Source organism: Triticum urartu, chromosome 4A (genome assembly GCF_056163025.1).
Source record: "Triticum urartu cultivar PI428250 chromosome 4A, HENAU_Tu73, whole genome shotgun sequence".
Taxonomy (NCBI): Eukaryota; Viridiplantae; Streptophyta; class Magnoliopsida; order Poales; family Poaceae; genus Triticum; species Triticum urartu.
Window position 1 is genome coordinate 556,489,513 of NC_141876.1, and position 18,283 is coordinate 556,507,795.

At 44.8% G+C, this 18,283-nt stretch overlaps 2 protein-coding genes across 2 annotated transcripts; both read right to left on the reverse strand.

Annotated features, from left to right (window-relative positions):
* Positions 1-3,261: 3,261 nt before the first annotated feature.
* Positions 3,262-13,088, reverse strand: TOP3A (topoisomerase 3alpha). Its single transcript, XM_048716407.2, has 24 exons — positions 12,691-13,088; positions 11,196-11,374; positions 11,027-11,099; positions 10,580-10,702; positions 10,375-10,496; positions 10,235-10,307; positions 10,006-10,122; positions 9,799-9,882; positions 9,183-9,362; positions 8,924-9,052; positions 8,127-8,201; positions 7,587-7,676; positions 7,388-7,492; positions 6,655-6,689; positions 6,413-6,542; positions 6,248-6,300; positions 6,074-6,170; positions 5,863-5,980; positions 5,678-5,749; positions 5,485-5,568; positions 5,061-5,195; positions 4,770-4,958; positions 4,580-4,700; positions 3,262-4,271 (listed from the first exon to the last, which is right to left on the reverse strand). The coding sequence occupies exons 1-24, from the start codon at positions 12,982-12,984 to the stop codon at positions 4,028-4,030; spliced, it is 2,922 nt and encodes a 973-aa protein (XP_048572364.2). The 5' UTR covers positions 12,985-13,088; the 3' UTR covers positions 3,262-4,027.
* Positions 13,089-13,412: 324 nt separating this feature from the next.
* LOC125552734 (Tetratricopeptide repeat (TPR)-like superfamily protein) lies at positions 13,413-17,071 on the reverse strand. The gene is made up of 4 exons (XM_048716406.2): positions 14,934-17,071; positions 14,453-14,646; positions 13,994-14,076; positions 13,413-13,905 (listed from the first exon to the last, which is right to left on the reverse strand). The coding sequence occupies exon 1, from the start codon at positions 17,010-17,012 to the stop codon at positions 15,063-15,065; it is 1,950 nt and encodes a 649-aa protein (XP_048572363.2). The 5' UTR covers positions 17,013-17,071; the 3' UTR covers positions 13,413-13,905; positions 13,994-14,076; positions 14,453-14,646; positions 14,934-15,062.
* Positions 17,072-18,283: the final 1,212 nt, after the last annotated feature.

Consider the following 18,283-nt stretch of genomic DNA (forward strand, 5'->3'; position numbering starts at 1 on the left):
TACATCTGCTCGGTTTGTGATGATAGAAAACGGAGGGGCAACACAGAAATCCAACTCGGTGCCTAGGCTCATCTGCTCCCGCTCAGAAAAAAAATCAAATAAATACTAGAAAAATTCAAAAAAAATCCAATGTTTTTTTGTGTGGTAGATAATTTGATGCGTGAGGTCCGTTCCAAATTTCAACTCATTTGGGCATCTAAGCATTTGTCAGCAAAAAAGACAAATCAGGTCAGAATAGTGCATGAACAGTAAACTTTTCTACCGAACCTGAATTTGTCTTTTTTGCCGAGAGCTGCTCAGATGTCCAATTGAGTTGAAATTTGGAGCGAACCTCACGCATCAAATTATCCAACACACAATTTTTTTTTTGGAATTTTTGGAATTTTTCTAGTATTTGTTTTGATTTTTTTTCTGAGCGTGGGTGCAGATGAGCCCGGGAGCAGAAACTCCGCGTCCGGGGCAACACTCCTTCAAAAACATATAAAAATAAGAATATATTTCATTTTTACCCTCTAATTTGTCTCGTGATAGCTCTCTTATCTCACTTAAAATTGTTATATTTTACCCTTAGTTGTGACCTTATGATGACTTTTACCCTATTCCATTATGTTTTCCAAATTTACATGTCAAAATGATGATGACAACTGACTAGACGGCTTTTGTCCATCTCCCTAAACTCTAGTGTCTTTTTTTCTAAAAAATTTCTTTTCTTTGTCAGGTTTTCACTCGGTTTTCATGATTAACCGCGACTGTTAGTTTTTGGGCCGATTCTTCCTATAAGCCGAATCATCTCTCTTCTTGATGAAATGCGGGAACCCCCTGCGCTCGCATGAGGTTTCTCAAAAAAAAAAAAACTGACTAGATGGACAATTCTTAACCCGTATTCGATGAGGCCTAGCTATATATACAACGTTTGGCAGTATTGGCGCCACACATCTGTATGACATAATTCAACACAATTTTATAGAATTCAACATATTTTAGTGAAATTTCAAGCAACTGGATATGATTCGTTACTCCCCGACAAATACATGCCTGAGTTGTCCACCGCCATCTGCTTTGTAATCATAACAGTTGAGTATAACTTGTCTGTTTGAAAGATAATAACAAAATGAGGCGAAATCTATTCTAAGTAATGAAGGGTCTGGGTCTGTCCGTGTCTCAATCGAGTGGGATTTTTTTAAGTCTCAATCAGTTTAGAAAAGTGTCATGTCTCAATTAGCTAAGAATTTTTTAAGTCACAATCGGTTTAGAAAAATGCAACTTCGGTTTAGTGAAAGTTGTAACCCGAGACCTTTCACCAAACTGAAGTTGCACTTTTTATGAATCGACCGAGCCTTAAGAAAATCTCAGCCGGCTGATACTTACCAAAAACCCTTTTTAAGTAAGATAAAAGTTGCATTAAACTTAGACACGTTTTACTGTTCTGTACCTTGACAAATCTAAAACAACTAATTTGGGATGGAGGAAGCAGAATGCACTCGGTACCTAGTTTATGTCGATCGACGATTAAGAATAAGTAGGGCTTAATTAATCAGGTTCATTTGTTGTTTATGGGAGATGTGGTGTGTGAAAGCAACAAGCGGCGAATCAAAGAAGCATGCATGTGGCAGCTCGTCTGCCATAAGGGTTGGAAAAGCGGCGTAGCGGCCAGCGTCCTTTCATTTGCCTCGCGCGCTTGCAAGACACAAGCTGTGGCTTCTCTTGTAACACCTTCTTCTGATCAATGAATTTGGCAGTTCTCCTGCCAACATTCAAAAAAAAGAAACAAGCTGTGGCTTCATGGCTACATCTCTCCCTCTCTGGCGCCACCAAGCGTGCACATGAGGCCATATATATGATCTCTGTCTCTCTATCTCTCTCTAGATGGCCTACTCCCTCTCTCATATCTCTCTTACCTCCGGTCCGGTGCATGGCAGTTGAGGGGAATGTTGTCTGGTTGGAGACCTGGCTCGCACGACGGCCGGACCCCGGATCGATCGACGGCGTGCGTGCGCGGTTTCGGACCAGGCTTCATTCCCCCCAACTCAACCCTTCTTCTATCGGAGACGACGGCGGCTAGCTGCAGCTTGTTTTGTTGGCCAAGCTGGGAATCGGAGCAGGCGCCGCGTTTTCTTTGAGGTAAACCGTCTGTCCCTCGCATATTGATCACAGATGGACGTCGGCCCAGGCGATCATCGATCGATCCTCCATGATTCTTCTGATAGCTTGGACGGCATGTTTCTTAGCCATCCGACACCCAGTTCTTTGGTCGATCAGTTGCCATCCTACTGTTTTTTTTCCTTGTCGTGGACTGGACAAGATTTCAGACTTTCAGTGATTCTCTGTGATGATTAATTAAGTAGTACCAAGTACATCTTTCTCTTAGCATATTGTTGTTTTTAGAATCTTGAACTTGAAGCTTGCCTTGTTAATACAACTCTGTCTGCGTGTTAGAGAGAGAGAGAGAGGGAGAGAGAGAGAGATTAGGGCATAATAAGCAGCTTAAAGCCTCCTTTCCTTTAGCAAGCACAAATACGTAATGATAGCAGCTCGTAGTAGCAACACATGCAGAGGAATGTACGTACAGTGGCAACACATGCACGCAGGCTAGCTGCACTGCACTGCACTGCTGCAGCAGCATATATGCTAGCCGGTGGGCGTACGTGGGTAATGATGGGGCCACAAAAGCCAGCAAGCTGAGCTAGGCTAGGTTACTTTGATGGATGGATGGATCGGTTGTGTGTCGTCCTCGTTACGGGTCTTTCCGATCATGGAAACATCGCTTCCAAGGTTTTCCAGGTACGTACATACATACGTATAATAAGCCTCTCTTTACGAATCTTTCCGATCGATCAAGGTGATGCAGTGAAGCATCTCTGCAAAGCTGTAGATATGCCGCCTGCCGACACCGTTCGGTGTGGAGCCTACCTACCTGGGCATACATTTCAAAGCCCCCTCTCGTATATAGATATTCTGGTCTCACTCATCACTAGGTAAAGTAAAAAAAGGTTGGTCAATTTCACATGATTAGAGGGGAAAACTAACCCAAATATAATGTTTTTTTAAGAGGAAAAACTGCTGCGCATTCAAAGTCGTCGAGCAGTCGAGCTGCGGGTGAGATGGGCTACATCGGAGTGCATGATTGACAAGTCACCGAGGGAAACAAACGGTCACACCTAACGACCCGACCCATCATTCATCAGCGGTCCGATCAGCGAAAAGGTTATTAGACTAGTCACAATGAGTAGTAACTTAGACTATTAACATGCATATGTTACTAGTCTATGTTACTACATCCATAGTGGGTAGTAACATATATGTTGTGTCATGCATCATTTTATTTATTATATTGTAGACTAATCTTTTTTTGATATGTGTGATGTTACAGTAACTAGCTATGTTACCACATGCCTCTCTTTCTTCATTAATGACATGCCACATCATTTATTTTTCCTAGATAAGTGTGATGTTACCATCTATGTTACTCCCACTGTGGATAGTCTTGGCGTCCGGTGAATGCTGTGGTCGTGCATCACGAAAGCGACCTGACGAAATAGTGGTTACTGATGGGTGGTTCATTACTGATGGGTGTAGGGCAAGGAAAAAAGCGGTAAACATGATCCATTTTTTCCGCTCCACTTTTTTGACTAGAGACTTTGGGATGGGATGGAATGGATGGAATTCATGGGTTGGAACTGTCGGAAAGAGCTTTACATGGACGGATTGCATGCCATACGTGCACCGCAGCTCACCCCGCACGGGTGCGTCTCCATCATTCCGATCTTCATGCCATGGAAGAACCGTTGGTTTCCCTGTGACATTTGTAAGCGTTAAGTTTGAGCAAGTGTGCCTTTTCGCCTTCGCGTTATCATGATCTTCCCGCCGGCACGTGCGTGTTCGCAGGTTTTGGCGTGTGAGTTGACACGGGCTCACGCATCCAGCTTCGCTTGACAGCTTACGAGCAGCAGCACCGTCAAATCACTAACATGGCCTATGATGGATGCACTAGCATTTGCTTCGTGCGTGCTAAGGCTGCCGATCTGTGCTATCGCCCCCGGTTTGGGCATGCGTTGGCGAAGTGGGAAGGGTCGCCGCAGGTGAAGCAGCAGCCGTGCACGGTGTCCCCAGTCGCCGAGACGAACGTCATGCCCTCGGCGTCGGCGTTCCCCCGGCCCCTCCTGCCTCGCCCGCCGCCTCTACGACCTGCTGATGCGGATGCTTGCCTGCCGCCACCGCGGCTGCCGCGCCCACGGCCCCTGGGCGCCACGTTATCCAGCTCGTCTTCCCATCTGCATTGCATGTACAGAGCGTCAGGCAAGAGAATTCCTGGGCTATTAAACTTGGTGCAAGCTTTCCGTTAACAAAGCAAGCAGGCGAGCATATAACTATTAACAAAAGTTGATGGCAATCATATATGCAAAGAAACTCTACATAAGTAGTGATTGCCCTGATTGAGCTAGTTGCATATGCAGTGTAGTGCTACATGCATCCACGGTCTCAGGTAGTAAGATCAAGCAATTTTATTGTGACTATTAGTTTGTATCAGGTACTCCACAGACAACAAAACATTGTGCAATAAGGGGTTAAGACAGCATACACAAAGAAGCCGCATCCAGGATTTTGACATTTATAGAACTTCCTCCCCCTGTTCGCCTCTGTATTAGCAGTTCGGTTTATGCAGGCCTCTCCACATGTAGTGCAGAGTACTTGGCCTGCACCTGAAAATCACTGAAGATTAAGGCACCAGCTCTGGATAAGAATAGAGAAGTACGTAGCACTTTACATACCTGATGATGATGCATTTCTTGAGTTTTGGGTAAGGCCCGTGTGGGTCGAACGAAAGCCTTGTGGATTCACACCAGGTGTCTGCTGCTCATTAGCAAACTGGCTAGCCGTACGAAAAACGGTATGCAAATCCTGCCTTGGAGTCCCCTGCCTTACTCCGACACCACTCGGAGTCTGGCTTTGACCTCTCCCTGCAAAGTCATGTGATGATAAAAGAAGCCTCAATGAAATGAATGTTTGCCATGTATTTGGAAAAAACAAACCATGGAGACACTTGGGGGGTGAACAGAAACCTTGGGGGTTCACAGCAGGTGTGTGCTGATTAGCAAATTGCCCCGTTGAACGAGAACCAGTAGGTAAATCCTGCCTTGGAGCCCCCTGCCTTACACCACTCGTAGATGTAGTCTGAGTCTGGCTTTGGCTTCTTGCTGTGAAGTAATATAATTTGTCACAAAATAAGCTTGTATGAGTGGCCATTATAGTCATGTGTCCAGAAAAGTAAGACATGGATACAACGGAAGCAACAACGGAAAACAAGCATGCTTAGCATTTTATCTTTATGAGAGAAAACTGGAAGCTCCTATTAAGAAAGTAAGCATAAAACTGTGTTCATTTCAGCCCCACACTGCCACACACTACCTTTATTTAGAACTGTAAATGGATGAGCACAACAGTCGGCCCATGTATGAAACAGACAACGAGGACAAACATCCATACCTGGCATCGTAGTCTGGTTATGATGTTGAAATCTACTCATCTCTGTAAGCTCTTTGAGTACATCGTCACATCCACCAATGCAACCTATCAGAGTAAAGGATAGGTATGTCATGATATGACCTTAAGCACTGGTAAGTTATATCACGTTAACTAAAACAGGTATAAAACTGCAATTTAAGTTAAGATAACATACCTAGGTGATCAACATCGAAACTTGGTGGGATATCCCTTCGGTTGAACTTAAATTGGATCTTATAAACAGGACCTGTAAATGCGGTGGATTATCATTTCACTGAGAGAAACAGCAGAATATTCAGGCCATGCAAACATAAGCCAGACTGGTAGTACAGTAGCAAAAAATGGGGAACTAATGATCACCTGGAATGCAGGTAGGACAAATTTGTTGCGTCACAGCAGCTTCTGCAAGGGACCCGGGCAGCCATACTACATTTCTACACTGAGGAAAGCCCCGACAGCCAACCATAAAACCACCATTCTGGGACAAGAAAAGCAAAGCTCAAGCATGCGCCAAGCATGACACGTCCCAATTCCCTGAAGAAATGAAAAGAAGCACTGGAAGACAATTTACCGGCCTTCGCTTCAGCAACATTTCAGAGTCATTGCATGCACCACAGGGCCTTACAACTTCAATGGTATTTTGTGTCTCGTTGATAGGTCTATTTGACCTAGAAATAAAAAATAGTCAAAGTGAAGCTATAAACGTGCAGCAAGAAAAGAAGAAAATCAAAGGGATCCACCAAACCTAGCAAAGAATGTTCCCATTGCATCAAGGAGCTTCACTTTGTTTGCTCTTGCCTACATGATCACCAAGTGGTCAACTTACAAAACATAAATTTAGAGCAACTGGGTGGGACTGTACTAATTCAATTGGTGACAACCATGGAATGCTCAGTAAACCACAACTTACATCCAGAAAACAAGCCTTCATCTGCTGCAAACAACCCTCAAGTACTTGCGCTTTACTCTTTGTACCGACACTAACTGATTTCATGTCAGCTTCCATCATTGCTCTTAAATAAGGTTTCCAAAGCTCATACCTAAAATTTTGAATTTCTTTGAGGAACTAGGTACATTTCATCCAATATAAGTTGAAAGGTAGAGGTGTTCAATCTTTTTTTTGAGAAGGTATAGATATAAGAATTAGCTTACCCCATTTCATCATAACCCATTACCAACGCCTCCCCCTACATTTACAAACACAAAAAACAATGGAAACATGTCAATGGAAGAACTGTTACTTTCTGCACACTGGAGAAATGCCAATTAAAAAATCTAAATAAAAAAATTTGACTGTAAAAAACATGATGAGTACTAATTGGGAAGGAAATCTAACAGAAGGCGTCACATTTGCATTAATATGAATTGGATTCTGCTATTTACTCAGAAATTAAGCATGTTTTACATAAGCAAAATGTAAAAGCACCTTACTTTCAGATATCAAAAGTATTACATAGATTACTGATGATAAGAGTGGCTTCCGTACGGAAGCGATGGAGTTTCCACAGCAAAGTACTCCCTTCGTTCCATATTAGTTGTCATTGATTTAGTACAAAGTTGTACTAAATCAGCGACAAGCCGACAACTAATATGGAACGGAGGGAGTATTCAAGATGAGAATTATGTGTATTTTCTCTCCTGAGTTTTGAATATATCATTTACAAGAAAAGGTTGCACTTAGTAGTGTGGCTAAGGAGGCGCTTCACAAAGTGCGGGCAAAGACTTCTTAAGCGCACTTCTGGGTTGCTAAACAAGCTAAGGTCCATGAGGTGCTATATTGTAAACACACTATTAACAAACACAATCATAACCATAAAAATCATTTAAACAGCATATATGCTACATGCAATGGTATAATGGAGCTTTCGTATGGCATGAAACACACAAGATTTGTTGGGGAGAAACGTGAATTTGCATCTTTGGTTGCATAACAACGGTCAAGTAGCTTTTTTATGTGTTCATGCATGGTTGCATCGGTGCCGATTCCTGCCTGGAAATAGCACCAAAGGGAGTCAGACATTTGCACAACTCAGCACTTTAGAGTAATAAAGAGTAAACATAGAAGACAAGAAGAATTAATGTACTTTATCCATGCAGCTAAGGAGGTCAGCTTCAGCAAGAAGAGGTGGTGGTCGAGTTACTCCTGAATCAAGTGTTAAAGACGTCGGAACAAACTGCAAGGTTTTGTATTGGCGTTAAAAATTATTGTTGCATTGAAATTAAAAGGAAAAAGATGTTCAAGGTCATAATCATTTTTGAAGGAATTGACAAGCAATTGATCCCTACATATTAAGATATCAGGCAATTAATCCATACCCATTATACTGACTGATATGCTACAATATATATTGCAACCTTCCTATGCGTCACCAATATTTACAACAGCATACAAGTATCAAGATTTCAACTCAAAATATGACGTCTGGAAAATCTTCCCATACTGGGACTTCTTTTTTATCTCAACTTGCATAGGAGGCACGAAGAAACTAACAGGAAATGTTTTAACAAATACTCCCTCCATTCCAAAGGAAGTGTCGTGGTTTTAGTTCAAATTTGAACTAAAACCACGACACTTATTTTGGAACAGAGGGAGTAGAATAGAAGTAGGGTAGAATGTAGCAAACCTGCTGTCCAATGGTGTATGTTGGAAGTAATGAACCACCCCATGAGTCATAACGATAAACGTCCAAATAATTTTTCTACAGAGAAAGTATAAAAAAAAAATATTACAAAGGAACTTTTACACATCCCAGATGTATAAGAGAATGGATGACTCTTACTGGACCAAAAAACCTTGGTGACAGTTTAATAAATCTAGTAATAATAAGATAAATAACTTTTCTTGCACGGGTTCGCTGAGCAGAGCATTTCTCTGTACTAGCATAAGGCCATGTTTACTAATAAGCCACCTAAGTACCAATCAGCGTCAAGGAGAAGCAATTATTTGTCACACATTATTGTTAAACTGCATGTTGTTTATCGGATTCATTTTTGAGAAATATAATTCCCCTTTGTGTCCCTTTTTCAGAAAATATTATATCATATAAACAAAATTGCAATAAGTTATTTTCTATGAGCTTTCCCAGCTCTACGCTCATATGTTAGAAACAACCAAAACATAGCACCACATCAACATTAAGTAAATAAGGGAATCAGCTAAAGCTACATCACCTCTGAATATTAGGTAATTGCAGATAACATACATTATTCTATGCTTGTTTCTCAGCTATATCGATAAAACTGGTATTACAGCTACATTGTCTCTGTACATTGGGTAAAGTTACTTTATTACTGATATCATAACATTTCCATGCCAGAGAATAAGGAGACATGACAAGTTTCATGTCTGTTGAAATATGGGTAGTAGATTATTAGACGTAAGCAACAATAGAAGATGACAGCAACATTTGAGGATGCTCACAGCAAGTACGACACGCCCTGATGCATTGAACTGTTCACCAGCAATGTCAACTTCCACGGTTGTCTCGGCTCCAACTGCAGGTTGGGAGCAACAAGCAAGGAAATGGCGAACAACTAGCTCATACACTTTCTGGACAGCAGAAACAGATACGGAAAACATTATTAGATTTGTGGAGCATAAAAACAACAGATTTGAAAAAATACTATAAACTGATGTGAGACTGATAGATATTTCTCTTCTATTTGGTAGTGCTACGTACCTTGTGGTCTGGAGACCAGTTGTTTTCACCAGTCGAAAACTTTGTTGGATGAATAGGAGGATGTGCCTTGTCATCATGACCACCATTGCTGGGATTTCTCCAGAGCCTTTCTTCAGGATTCAGAAGACGTTGGGCATACGTTCCCCAATCAGGATGATCCACTTGTTCACGTACAATTGCCTAAGTAAAAGGGAGCAACCCATGTCAGGGCAATCATGCCAGGATGAGCAAATGAAAATTAATAACAACTTAAGAGTAAATAAATGTTTATTCATCGCAAGTATGAGTTGGACAGTAGAGATGCCTTTTATATTTTTCTTATGGTTATTCAGCAATGAAGATCATCAGGTGGTAGAAAACAGGAGAACTATGCCTATGAGGCCATGGCTACTTTTTTTCCAAACTAACATTCACTAGAGAAAATTGTTTTATAATATGTTCCTTTTTTTAGGATTACATGTTCTTTAGAATTTGGTTTCCTTCATGGAACAAAATAATATCATGTAAAATATGTTAAAAGTACAACACTGTAGGTATAAATCTAGAAAGAATGTGTAAGCAGAATCAGGACAATGAATAAAAACATGGACAAGGCATGCTAGCATTCATAACTGACATGCAGATCAGTGTTTGGAGAGAAACTATCAGTCTCTGTCCTGGGATAACTAATGAATCCAGCTTGGTAAAGTTCTTCAGCCACCTGGTATGAATAGCACAAGAGTTCAGCAAACGAAGCAATTAGGAAATAGAGCTACGCATTTTTTACTAGCAAAACTGTTAAGAAAAAATAAGACACCAAAAGGATTTAGTTTTTCTAATATACCTTCATTGTGTGCTCTGAACTCATTCTGCAGCACCTAGAAGCACGTTTCTGAAGCTCCACGGTACTTAGTGGGTATGGAGGGTATTTTAGTTTCTCCTGATTCCTGACATTCTGTACCTGTAGAAATAAAATAAAACAACTAAAAATAGGTACCTCTGATCTGTCATTAAAGTTGTCCATCATTGTTAATATTGTAACCAGTGGTGAAATAGAAGATGTGAGGACTCACTGTTGCCATTGGTTCATGGACACACATTTCATAGATCACAACAGCGGATGAGTAATCAAACAAATGGCCACGTCTGCCAAACAAGAATATGTCACACAACTTTTCTAATTGAAGTTCAGGACGGCTGAAGTGAATCTTACATCCAAATAAACGACGCGGTGCCTTCATCTGAAGTGTGAGAACAATTTATTGTCCAGAACTCTTCAGGTTCATGAGCTTGTATCTCCCAGAAACGCTCAACTATAAATCCTAGAGTTGGAAACTGGAATGAAATGAAAATCTTAGACAGGGAATAATAATGCGTATGCATTCAATATGTTCAGTTAATATTATATAGTGAGGTACCTGGCAAGGACCATAGCTCAGAACCATATTCCTTTCTTCCCCACTGACATCAAGGACAAATGCATCTTTTAGCAGCATTGTTTGAAACCTAGTGAAGGAGGCACCTATGCGAAGGTCAATTTCCTGTAGAAAAATTCTTATTATTATCTGTGCTTTTGAAGACAGCAATAAGGCGCAAACAAATGTTTATTCGTTTGATGAGAAGAGGAGTGCTGATGCTATTCTTTTGGAGAAAAACGAAGAATATTAGCAGGACAGTTTGTACTAGCATCTTTGTGTGTTTTAGGTTTATTTGTACAAAATTAGTACAGAGGCACAGCGTCAGAATATTCTCATGGCTCTCTGTTTGCTGGCATCGTAGTAATATTTGTTTTGAGTGGATAGTTGGCACACAAGAATATTAAGCATCAATGACAATTTGACAATAAGATGCAAAACTGAAGTAACCTGTCTTGCATCCACAGCATCAGCAAATAGCTTGTTGGGTCTGGCAAGATGTTGCACAGCTTCATGTATTTCCCTGCAGTTCAATTTGTAAGACAATTAAACTGAAATGAATATGCCATCTTTCCATAACAGGAAAACAGACGGTCCAAGAATCTGGAGCAATCAATACCTGGGAATCAAAGCTGAGAAGCGAGCTCTCCAAATGTTTAGATTACGGTTTGCGCCCGCACAAATGTCAACCACTTCATATGCGATATTCTCACCCTCTCTATCACAATCAAGCCATAACACAAGCCATTGACACGTCCTAGCTTCCTCTTCCAATGTTCTCTTTATGTCCTGTTTATCCTGCACTTCATAAAACAAAATTCATGAATAGATCACGAGTTCAGAAAAGCTTAGCTTATACTAATGTCATGATCATGCCACACCCATCATAGTTTTGAACAAAATACAAGGTAATCTCAGTGTGTTCACAATGTGTTGAGCAAATATAGACAACTGAATATTGACACTGAAGCCTGACCATGGTTGTGTATTCCTCGATTAACTCAGAAGTGATAAGAATGTTCCAAGAGCAAACCAAAAGTTTTTTGAAGAAAACAAATAATGCAGCTGATGAACGGAGAGCACCAAACAATACATGCTCTCAGGTCCTCAGCATCCAACTTTCATTAGACATAACACGCTTTCCCTTTTTGTACATGAAGCGATGTCAAACAATATCAGCTAGCAAGCTTAAGCATTGCTATGGCTGTTTCAAGCAACTAGGAGGCAGTATAAATTTGTCTGGTGCTGGAATGGGAGAATAAAGAACAAGCTGGAGCCTGGAGGAGAGGACACCCAGATGACTGGGGTAAACCATTGGGACTCATGTTTCTTGTCAGGTCTGTCAGTACTTTGCTTGGCTTCCGCATTTTGCTGCATGAGCTTCAGAGTTGCAGTTTTTTTACGTTTTAATGTATGAAAATATTGCTCCAAAGCCTATAAGGGCTAGAAACTAAATGAAGCTGTAGATAAACTTTTATTCCCTTGTAACCTGTTTCCTATGAGCACTATTTCTGCCAAAGGGGGTTGATCGCAGTTTCCAGTAACAAGTGTACAAGTACACGAATATGTCCGCAATAACAATTCACAAGTTTAGCCTGCAGTGTTCCCCTCCTAGTACCACAGCTCCTATGGTGCATCGCATACATGTGTGTGACCATAACAGTTTGCGATTGAGCAAATGACAAAAGGTGATCGATACCAAGCCACATCCATTCAACTCCGAAAAAACTGCTCCTGATGTGGGATTTAACAAATTTACTTGCAAAGAGTAGCAATGTGGCATGAACAAAAACAGCATCGTCATCCGTTGACACTACCAATCGGGCACTTAGCAGCATGCCCGGAAAATTCTTGAGGGAATCAAGGTATAGAGTACACCACAACACTCCGCACATCCATTGCTCGACGAAATTCCCGTAAGGCATATATTTCCTATGTGCTGAACGCGACCAACCCCACAGACGCGGGCACATAGATGCCACGAAACACCCCCAACATAATGCCTGAACCAATCAAAGGAAACGCGATAGACCACCGTTCACAGGCCGCGGTACCCGCGCGCACGAACTGTTCGGCGGAATGCACGAGCAGGGGAGGCAGAGAGGGAGGGGCACCTGGGGGACGGCCTTGCGGACGGGGGCGTGGAAGAGCTCGGCGGGGTCGCAGGAGTACCAGCGGCGGTAGCGGTCATCGAAGTCGAGCTCCATGAGGTGGCCCGTGACGGAGGTGACGAGCATGTGGCAGGCCTGGGCGCCGATGGCGTAGTTGAACTCGAAGACGCGGTTGTAGCGGGACCGGCCCGCCCGCGACTGCATCCCCCCGCGCGACAGGATCTCCGCCACGGATTTGGCCACCGACGGCTTCTCCGCCACGTTCAGCACGCGGATCGCGCCGCCGCCGGGAGGCATCGCGGGAGGAGTGAGGGAGGGGGCTCCGCCGCTCGGGGGTGGGGGGAACGGGGAAAGGGCGGGAGGTTTCGGCCCTCTTTGAAAATTTTGGTTCGGAGGGGATCCCACCGCTCGAGAGGGAAGGTGGAGCTATTAGCGGCGGGCGTTTTTCTAAGCGGGCTGGGCTGTAAAGTTGCAGGGCCTATGGAATATATCGCTATGGGGTTTTCATTTGGCCCAGTCGGTATTTTGCGTGCTACAAGAACGCACCGCGCAATCAATCCGAACTTTGTTTTTTGAATTGCAATCAACCTGAGATTTTATTTGCCCTATAAAAACAGTGTTCTCTCTATTTCATTATGTATTGCCAGAAGTGTGTTTTTTGACTTTTCAGAGGCATACATTCCAGAAGAGCATTTTGCTATGCTTCTGATGATGCTTTTGCAACAAGTTCAAAAGATATTTGACATCCATTCACCGAACCTTGGTAACGGCACGAAGCCTGCTGCTGCTTTGGACATACAAAAAACCTCTTTCAATTTTACAAATACAAACTTGGCAAATGCATCATGCAAGGATCTTTGTAAACTCTGCCTAAGACAAATTTTGTTCAACTGTAATCTGCCGTGCCCAGCAGGCAAGAAGCTTGTTCAACTCGTCCGTATGTATCCCTCTTCACACCTCTTTCACTTTTGTGATGGTGGAGAGAAATGATTTGTGTCCAAAGTGCAAAATGTTGACCGGTAATCCATACAACCACGGCCTTGGCAGAGAAACCTACTTCTCATAACTTCATCAAAGCCTGGCATAAAACCTTGTGCTCATAACCTCTGTTTCTCTTTCATTCTTTTCCTTGCTCTTTTGGGGGTAAGGCTTGAAGGGGCACATTTTACACTCTCTAGTCAGTTTAATTTCTTCCTTTGTACACCAATTTTGATTGCCCTGCAGTAAAGTGGGAGTGTAAGTTTCTCATATATACAGCATTCTCTTGAGAACTATTCTACATGCGTCAGATAAAAGATAGTGATACCTTTTTATGTATGCTCAGTTCTCCCCTTTTGATCAGTTTCGCGTGATGTTAATAGTTCATGCTAAAAGTGATTTGCATTCACCCTGAAAAAAGGGAAGAAAAAAGTAGTAGTTTGCAGTTTTACTCAGCAGCATCTGATCAAGAGGATTTGATCTTAACTCATGATATTTTTAGGAGCATATGTTAAATTTTGCAATGTTGTTGTATCAAGTTGTGACTGCTCAGAAAGAAGTGCTGCCTGTATTGATATTTGTGTGCCCTAAAATATAGATTGGTAGGTTGAACTGCTCAAGCAGGGCTATTAGAGGTGATAGGGTCAACTAAGCAACAGGAAACCGGGAATAACCTGGCAATATGTTACTGTATTACGTATTTGCAAAATGCAGTTGTATATCAGGCATTAGTGCATTACACTAATATTTCCTCTAAAAAAGGAATTCTGGGTAAGAAATAAAGCACCTGAGAAATTTAGAGCATGCTATCCTCCGATGCCCAGAAAACAACAGCACACTTCCTGAGCCCTAACAGAATATTTCTGCACATTGGTGAAGAAAGCACATCTAGAGAGGTCACTTGTGTGGAAATTTTGCTACCCTTGGACCACCCAATAATGAAAACTTCCACGGAATTTACTCCAAAATTTAATCAGATGCCTACAGAAAATTACAACGGTCAGTGTGATGGTACCAAATCACAAACCACCTACAGTGATAGAATGCAAAAGTAAAAGAATGTCAGTCAAGCAGCATTCTACTATCAGAATTCAGAAGAACAGATACTTGTACAGAACAATATAGAATCTTACGAAGTCGTACTCAATTAGTAAAGTAGGAAATATATATGATATATCATTGCTGATTCCACTACGGTAATGTAGAAGGGCAGTGCACACAACCTAGCCAATATTTTAATGCTGAACTTCAAAATTTCTCATTCTCACCTTCAAGTCTATAAATACTTGTTGGAGCAAAAATCCTGACAATCTAAACAAACTGCAAAATGCCTTCATTTCTCATTGTTGAATTAACCATAGCATCAATTAGATTCCAGTATGAGGAAAATAATACCCTCAGAATTTATCATCAGGAGCAAACCCTTTCTGAAGCATCTCATCATGAAGTTGAAATGACTCCTTGGAGTTCCCAGCTGCAACATGACCATTTATCATGGACATGTATGTATAGCTATCTGGTTCAATTCCTCTAGCACCCATTTTCTTGTAAACCCAATCAGCTTCTTGCATATTACCATGTACAGAAAATCCATTTATAATCATATTATACGTCACAATGTCTGGTTGAACCTTTTCATTCTCCATCATGTTAAGCAAATTAAAAGCTTCATGCATCTTCTCTTCTTTAACATAACCATGGATTAGGGTGTTGTAAGTAATTAAATCAGGCAACACCTTGGCATCTTTCATCTTCTGCAAAAATTGTTGCCCCTTCAATACATTTCCAGACCGGCAGTAACCCTTAATGATGGAATTATAGGTCATGATGTTTGGCACAACCCCCTTGTTTATCATTTCATCCAAAAACCCAAATGCATCATCCACTTGTCCCTTCTCACAGTGGCTGTCTATAAGGATGCTGTAGGTAATGTGGTTGGGGAAGATTTCTCGAGAATGCATATCATCCCATAGCTCATTAGCTTTGCCCAGATCACCTTGTCTGCACATTCCATCAATCAAAGTGTTGTATGTCACAATGTCTGGCGTCAAACGCTCGTGCAGCATCGTTTCAAATAGTTGCAATGCCTTCTCTATGTTACCCTCCCTACAGTACCCATGAATTAAAGTTGTGAAGGTGCATAAATCTGGTGGAACCCCTCTCTCCCTCATCTCAGTCAAAAGCTCCTCTGCTTCAGACAACCTACGCTCTTTACAAAGCCCATTCAGCAAGGTATTGTAAGTTACCACATCTGGCAAACATCCACGGCCAATCATCTCATCCCTAACTCTCAGCGCCTCCAGCATTGACCCAGCCCTGCAATATCCACCAATGACCATTGTGTAAATCACACCATCAGGCATCAATCCAAACTCTCTCATCTCCCTCAAGTAGGCTGCCGCACGGTCCATCTTCCCCCTCCTTGCAAACAACCCAATCAGGCAACTAAAGCTCACAATATCTGGCGTGACTCCACGCCGTCGCATCTCCTTGTAAAATTTCATCGCCTCATCAGGCTCCTTAACTCTACAGAATCCCCCAATCAACATGTTGAAGCTCCGAACATCGGGAGCCACCCCACACTCGTCCATTGCCCTGAACACCTCCCTCGCTTTATCCCACCTTCCATTCCTACATAACCCCTTCAACACCGCATTATACGTCAAGATTCCTGGCTTTATCCCCTGACTAACCATCGAATCGACCAGTGCCATCGCCGCCTCAACATCCCCAGCACGAAATCTAGCATCAATCATCACATTATGGGTTACCACATCCGGAAACACGCATCTCTTCTCCATCTCGGAGATTACGGTATCGACCTTATCGAACTGTAGGGCTTTACAGTGGCTGTGGACCATGATGTTAAGCGTGTAGGTGTTTACCTCGGAGTCGGAGGACAGGACGAGGCGGTAGGCGTCCGCGGTGAGGTGGGGCCAGCCGGCGCGGGAGAGCGCGGCCAGGAGCGCGTTGGAGGCGGCGGCGGGGATGGGGACGCGGCGGTCGAGCAGGAGGCGGAAGGCCTCGAATGCCTCCCGGGGCTTCCGGGACTGGGTGTAGGTGCGGATGAGCAGGTCGAACACCTGCGGCTGCGGGGTCGGGGAGGAGGCGAGGAGGGAGGACACGATGTCGAGGCGGGAGGCGCCGCGGCGGCGCGACATGCGGAGGAGGAGCGACTGGCACTCGGAGGCGCGGCCCGCCGCCGCGGCTGCCGTCGCGGCGGCGGCCAGGACGGCCGTCGAGGGCCTCGCGCCGGTCCCACCATGGGAGACGGCGAGGCTCGCGGTCCAGCGTCTGGTGGCTACGGCGACAGCGGGGAGGCAGGGCAGGCGGCGCGGAATCGCCATTACCGACGGCAAGCGGGTGGATTCGAGTGTGTTGGAGGCTTGGAGTTGGAGCTACCGGCCTTCAAGCTGGAATTACGAAACTAACAAACCCACCTTCTGTCAAGCGTTACGTAAAATCGTTGGACCCGCTTTCTAGCCATTTTCTTTGTTCGTGAGAAATACGTCTTCGGTTTTAGACGCGGTTTTCCCGGCTCCGGCTCCAGCACTCCACGCTGGAATCCGACTCCGGCCCCGACAGGCGACAGCACGACGCGTGCTGTGTAGGAGCAGCCATGGCGAAACCGACCCGGCCTCTCGCTTGGCCCGCGGCATCTATTTAAGCAGCAGCTGACCAACGCAGCTCTGCCAACTCGTCCGAGCACCGACCCAGATCTTCACAGCCGCTCGCTCCCGCCGTACGTCGACCACTGCCGCTGCGCACACCCACACGCTTCGACAGCATGACGCCGTGCTCTAACCCCGGCGCCGGCGCCCCGACTCCGAGGCCTCCCGCAGCAACTCCACGCGCGCAGGGGGGCGCGATGCCGCGGCCGGTGATGAGCACCTATGTTAACCTCGGCACTGCCGTGAGAGCAGCCCCGACGCCGCAGATGAAGATGCAGGCCGCGGCGGCGGCAGGAGCGCCCGGCATTCAGGCGTGCCCTCGTGCGGTCGGTGCCGCCGTCCCGACCGCGAGGCCTTGCATGCCATTGCCACACACGCAGGGAGCGCCGGCCGCCGCCGTGCTGCCACGTCCGATGAGCCGCGGTAACCTCGGCGGTGCCCCCATTCCAGCAGCTCCCTCGCCGATGCCACGTGTGCAGGCAGCGAGACCGGGCGTTCCGGCGAACACTCGTCCAGTCGGCGCCGCCGTCCCGTCGGTGAAGCCTCGAATGCCAATGCCGCCCACGCAGCCAGCGCTGGCGGTGGCGAACCCCGCCGCGCCTTCCCCACGCAAACGACCACCAACGACCACGGGGACGGCCATTCCGCCAGCCAAGCGTCACGCGCCGACGATGGGAGCGCCTAACGGTGGCACGCCACTGCCAACGAACCACGCAGCTCTCGCGGTCGCCGCCCCTGCTCCCACGCCGCCCCGGCACGCGCAGGGCGCGCCCGGGAACGCCACGCCGCAACCGGCACCGGCGCCGAGGTTTAGGTACTTAGGGGTGCACCACGACCCAGGCAAGGGGTGGATGGCCCGCGTCATGGACCCGAAGCGAGGCGGCCGCGAGATCGGCCCCTTCGACGACGAGCACCAGGCCGCGCTCGCGCACGACCGCGTGGCCATA

What these genes read in the sequence shown, in the direction of transcription:
- TOP3A (XM_048716407.2), bottom strand. Translation starts at nt 12,984, where the DNA reads ATGCCTCCCGGCGGCGGCGCGATCCGCGTGCTGAACGTGGCGGAGAAG. An exon ending in TTCTCAGCTTTGATTCCCAG is followed by an intron (nt 11,100 to 11,195) that starts GTATTGATTGCT and finishes ATTGAACTGCAG; the next exon opens with GGAAATACATGAAGCTGTGC. An exon ending in ACTGGTCTCCAGACCACAAG is followed by an intron (nt 9,053 to 9,182) that starts GTACGTAGCACT and finishes TCTGCTGTCCAG; the next exon opens with AAAGTGTATGAGCTAGTTGT.
- LOC125552734 (XM_048716406.2), bottom strand. Translation starts at nt 17,012, where the DNA reads ATGGCGATTCCGCGCCGCCTGCCCTGCCTCCCCGCTGTCGCCGTAGCC.